This window comes from Tupaia chinensis, unplaced genomic scaffold, assembly GCF_000334495.1.
Source record: "Tupaia chinensis unplaced genomic scaffold, TupChi_1.0 Scaffold149964_2, whole genome shotgun sequence".
NCBI classification, from domain to species: Eukaryota; Metazoa; Chordata; class Mammalia; order Scandentia; family Tupaiidae; genus Tupaia; species Tupaia belangeri.
In genome coordinates, this window is record NW_006209806.1 from 1,821,779 (window position 1) to 1,827,292 (window position 5,514).

At 63.9% G+C, this 5,514-nt stretch overlaps 1 protein-coding gene across 1 annotated transcript in view; it reads left to right on the forward strand.

Moving 5' to 3' along the window:
• YJU2 (YJU2 splicing factor homolog) overlaps window positions 1-2,636 on the forward strand; it is a 9,977-nt gene extending 7,341 nt beyond the window's left edge. The window contains 2 exon segments of the mRNA XM_006172292.3: window positions 1,454-1,601; window positions 2,195-2,636. Of these exon segments, the coding sequence (XP_006172354.1) occupies window positions 1,454-1,601; window positions 2,195-2,307 (261 nt within the window). The 3' untranslated portion in view covers window positions 2,308-2,636.
• The last annotated feature ends 2,878 nt before the right edge of the window (window positions 2,637-5,514 follow it).

The following is a 5,514-nucleotide window of genomic DNA, read 5'->3' on the forward strand; positions in this document are numbered from 1 at the left end:
TGTCCTTTTCCTCTTTGATCTTTTTTAAAAAATATTTTTTATTTAACTTGGCTTATTTTTAATTTGGCCAGAGAGAGACAAAGTGAGAGAGAGGGGAAAAGTGGTAAAACAAGGCACCAGGTCCAGGACTCGAACCACCGCTGTCCGTGTGGGAGTCCAGCACCCTCTCCCACGGCGCCACCTGCTGGCCCCTCCCTCTGATCAGATGTAGGCCAGAGGGCACGGTGCTTGTTAGAGAGAGGGAGAGGGAGGACGCACCCACGATCCCTCCTCCAACTCCAGCTGCGGATTCGGGGCGTGCATGCACACGTGCCTGGCATGTTTTCCAAGCTGCTGGGCCGGGACCCGGGCCACGGCTGGCCAGGTGGGACCCTGGCACCTTCACCACCAGGCTGTGGGGCCAGCCCCGGGCTTCCTAGAAAGGAGCGTCTCTGCACGTGTGCACTCCTTGGTCCGCAGGAGCAGGCAGCAGGGGCAGGCTGGGCGTAAGCAGAGGACGGCTCGGCCAGGCCTGCTGCAGGGGCGCGGTGCACCCGCCCGGGTGGGACAGCCGGGGCTCCAGTCGGGGCTCCCGTCAGCTGGTGCTGGGCGGAGCTTCGGCCACGGTGGCTGGTCCCTCCTCTGCCCTGCCCTGCATCCCCTTCCCCGCCACCTCTGCTCGCAGACCTGCCAGCCCAGTCCCACCCAGACCCTTGGCCTCGCGGTTCCCGCTGCCCGGAGTGTGTTCCTCCAGGTCTCCTTGGTCTGGTAACAACCCAGGGGCCCCTTCAGCCAGCCTTCCTGGCCACCCGTCCCAAGTGGCGTGGTGCCCTCTGACTTGTCCTCGTCCAGGCCAGCTGATCCTGACTCGGGTCTGGTTTACTGGCCCCTCCTCTCCTCCCTCTGCCATCCCATTCCTCCTCCGGTAGGGCTCCGGCCGGGCCTTGACCCAGTGGTTCTCGTGCCGTGCCCGAGTGGGAGCAGATCCTGCCGCAACTCCCCAAGGCGGATGGGTTCTGGCTCGCCCCCTCAGCACGCATCTGAGCACCTGGGGGTGCTGGGAGCTGTCCGGGCCCTGCAGGGCCCAGGGGGGGCAGGGCTCAGCCCAGGAGGGGAGTCCGTGGCTGGCTGCACCTGTGCTCACTCGGGCTGGAATGGCGAGGAGAGGCCTCGGAGGCCATGAGGGAAGTGGGTGCTGAAGGTGGTGTAGTTCACCCGGGAGTGAATGTGAGGGGCCGCTCTCGGTGAGGGACACGGCCGTGAGGAAGGGCGGGTGGGGTGCATCAGGGGCGCCTGGGCCGAGGCCGACAGTTCTGAGCGACGGTGACGGGGAGCCGTGGAGTCCGATCGGGGCTGAGGCTTGGTCGCCGCGGGAGGCAGGGGTTGTAGATCCCGCTGGTCCCACGGGCTCAGAGCAGGGAGGCCTCGGGCTGATGGGCTCCGAGCGCCCAGTGTCTCATCCCCGTCCCTGCAGGCCCCGACGGCCAAGAGGAAGGCGGAGAGCTGGGAGCGCAGCGTGAGCAGCCTGGGCAGCCGGCCGCAGCTGTCGGGGCTGGTCGTGCGCAAGAAGGCCAAGACCCACCCTGGCGGCACCCCTCAGGGCCAGGCCCACCCCGCACCAGGTCAGTCCTGGGCCCAAGGCGTGGGTCACCCTCCGTAGTCAGCGGCCCCAGGCTCCCACCTCGCCCTCGGCGGTGTCCTGGGCACACCTCTCTGGGGTGTCCTCTCGACTCGTTCTCCCACACAGCCCAGGGGTCAGAGGGGTCAGACCAGGATCCGAGCTGGCAGCCTGGGATGGAGCCGTCCCCGTGCGTGTGGCCCGGTCCCCTGCCCTGTGACATGGTCAGTGGTGGGAGCCGACTCAGCGACTCTAGACACTCAGAGAGCCCTGGACATCCCAGTGCTGCGACCACCTGTCACGGGGCAGGAGTCGGGGGTCAGAGAGCTGCAGCCCCCAGCCGGAAGCTGAGTCCCCACCCCGAGTGGTTTGACCCCAGACTGGGGTGCCGCTCAGTTTGCACCACGCGCTCCACCTGCCTGGGCCCGGTGCCCATGGGCCGGTTTTCCCAAGAGGCCCTGCTGGGTCCAGGGCTGTGGGTTTCCGCCTGCTGCAGTCTGCCAGGTGCCCCCGGGAAGGGCCAGGCTGTGCACTCTGGCCTCGCCGGGCTGGGCTGGGCCTGCCCTCGGGTTTGCTGACTACCGCCTCTGCCCGCAGGTGCCCCGCAGAGCAGGCAGGCTGCCGACCCCGCACCCCGGCCACCTGGCGCCTCCTCCCTGAGCCAGCTGGGGGCCTACGCGGACAGTGACGACAGCAGCAGCAGTACCTGAGCCCGCTGGGCCCTGCCAGGCGTCACCCTCCAGCTGCTGCAGGGGGCTTCACCCAGGGACGGCTCTCCCGTCCCACCCCTGCCTCCAGCTCCGTCTGCCCCTCCGGCCCTGTCGCGGCCAGGGCGTCCCGGAGCCCCTCGGCTGCCACGGGACAGCTGGTCCTCTTGAGACACTGCCCACCCGGTGAGCTGTGTTCCCACGCAGGGGACTGGTAACAGCACGAGAGTCCTGCGACAGGCCGGGCGCCGCTGCTGGGTCCCGAGCATGAGCTGTCTCTCCGTCTCTGCCTCTTGCTCACAGAGGAAGTAAATCACCATTTTTAATTGTTAGAGGGTGTGTGCAGTTGGGGGGAGGGCAAAAGTTGGCCCTGTGGGTGCCCACGCTGCAGTCCCTTCTCCACCCGTCCAAGCTCGGGGCTTGGGGCACGCACGCACGGCAGTCAGCGTGTTTTTCAAGCTGGGATTCGATCTGGTCAGCGTGTGGGCTCTACATTTCGTTTTCTTAGCGTGTGGTGGGCACTTGCATGAGACAGACAGGGTGAGAAATCACTCCGGGGGTGGCACGCCACCTGGCATGAGTGTAAGCCACTAGGCCCGAGACTTACCACGGTTGACTGTGTGGGCGTCCAGCGACCTAACCACTCCGCCTCCTGCTGGTCCTGGGGTCTAGACTCCACTCCCGGGTCACGGGGCCGGCCCAGCGAGCACTGGTAAATACAGTACGTCGCACCAGTCGCCCCGGTAGCGTGCTTCCTGCCAAAGGGGACCCCAGAGCCCACCGTTTTTTATTCCATGAGAGTTTATTTCTTCCATGACAGAGAGACAGAGACAGCACCCACCAGGGTCTCGGTTCTAATTCACCAGTGGGCACGTTCGAACGCAGAGGAGGTGCGAGAAAGCAATCCCTCCTGCACTGTTCTTGGGATTTGGGGCGCGCACACACGTGGGCCTGCTGTATTTTTCTTTCTTTTTTCTTTTTTAAGAGATTGTTACTTATAGGGTGCATGCGCTCGCCAGAGACACAGAGACAGAAAGCGAGAAGTCACCCCCAGGGAGATGGCCACACCGCCACAGTCCCTGCTCCAGTCTCCTCAGGATCTGGGATGCACACGCGCACGTGCACGCACACGCCTGGTGTGAGTGAACCGCCGGGTCTCGAACCGCAGTCGACTGTGGGTTACCGGCAGCGTAACCATTACGCCACCTGCTGTCCCGGGCCTGCTGCGTTTTCCCAGCTGCCGTCTTTGCAAGGGGAGCTGCGTGTGGACGCCTGTCCCCGCACGTCGGATGACCAGGCCGTCGGGACGCCCAGAGCTTTGTGGGCTGGCCTGGTCGGGGTCGCCTCACAGAGGAGACGGGCTCAGAGCCCCCGCTCGTCTGCCCTCCCCGCTCTCACAGACGTCGGGGCGGTGGACGCTGAGCCGCTCAGTGATTCGGCTCAGGCTTACTGAGGCCAGCAGATGGCGTGGTGCCCACGTGGCCCACCGTGGCTCCAGTGCCAGACCCGCCCAGAAAATCACATCGGGCACGTTCCTGTGTGTCCCCCAGACCCTCGGGCTGAGTGAAGAAGGGACTGCGGCCTGGCCCCCTCCCCTGGGGTCATTTCCCACTTCCCCTCTGTCCCTGTCTCTCTGAGTATACCCACCCTGTGGCAAAAATCTAAACCACCACATTTTCCTGACGCGTGTGGTGAGCGAGAGTCCCCCAGGGGCCAGCCCAGTCAGCCCAGGTCACGGCACGTGCACGCCCCTGCATGGGGAGGCCCGAGGTTGCAGGACTTGCCCACTCCACCCGGGGCTCACTTTCCTCTCTGCTGGGCCTGGGGGCCACTTGGCTTCTGGCGCCAGATCCTCGGAGCTCCCGGGGCCCAGGGAGTAGAGGGACCCACACTGGGGGCCGTGGTTCCTGCTGTCCCTCCTTGCACCTGCTGCACCCACCTCCCCCACGCCCCTCATGCCTGCCCTCCCCTTCCCACAGGGGCTCCCCTGTCATCCTGGCCTCCCACCATCAGGCCTCATCCCTAATCTCCATCAGCTCCCTGGGGCCTCCTGGCTGCCAGCGGCAGAGGGAAGTGGGGGTGCTGCTAGAGCCACAGAGGAGGGGGTCCAATGCTCCCCAGGCCTGTCCTACCCCCAAGGCTCCCCCACAGCTCCCTGCCGCCCTAGGGGGCTCCCGCAGTGGGGAGAGCAGGTGGGAGGGGCAGGACCTGGGTAGGAGCTGCAAGGCTCAGGCTGTGTCCTCGGCAGCTGTTTCTGCAACAAGACCTACAAGGCCTGTGCGTTAAGAGGCCGGTGGTGTGTGGTTAAGGTGCTAGATTCCCACATGGCTAACCTCGGTTCTAGTCCTGGACCCGGTGGCTTGCTTTCTCACTTTCTCACTCTGTCCCTCTCTGGTCAAATTTAAATAAGTAAAAAATAAAGTTAAATACTTATTTAGGGAAAAAAAAAAAGTTAAAGAGGCAGAGCCAGCCAGTCCAGCAGATGGTGTAGCGGTTACGTCGCTGGACTCCCTTATGGCCGACTACAGTTCGAGTCCCAGACTAGGCAGCTTGAAAAGTACACGGGTCGGGACTAGCAGTTGGCACAACGGCTATGTCGCTGGACTCCCACGGAGTCGACCGCGGTTCGCGTCCCTGTCCCAGTGGCTTAAACTCACGCCGGGCGCGTGTGCATGCCCAAGATCCCGGGAAGAGGATGGAGAAGAGATTGCAGTGTGGCCATCCCTGGGGGTGATTTCTCATTTTCTTCCTCACTGTCTCTGTCTCTCTCTCTGGCAAGAACACACCCCCCCAAGGCAAAAGGCTCTTTTTAAAAAGGAAAGGCAGAGCTTGGGCGGGCACGTGGTGTGCGGGTTGGGGCGCTGGACTCCCACGTGGCCGACCGCGGTTCAAGTCTCGAACTTGGTCGCCTGTTCTGCTTGCCCCTTCTTTATCTAGTCAAAGTTTTACAAAGTATTGCTGGAAAAAATAAAATTATTTTTTTTAAATCGAAAGAGGGCTATGTGGGGTGGAGGTGGCGTCCCCATCAGACCACGGCTCCCAGACAGAGCAGGGTCGCCGGCCTCAGGTTAGGCAGTTTGAGGTCCCCACACCCGCCTGGTCTCTCTGCTGGTGCCCGAGGGCCATGGGCTGCCCGGTTCCCTCCCAGGTCCCTGCGCTGTGTGCCACACGGGGACACGCGTCAGCGTGAGCGGGAAGACCTCGGCCCGC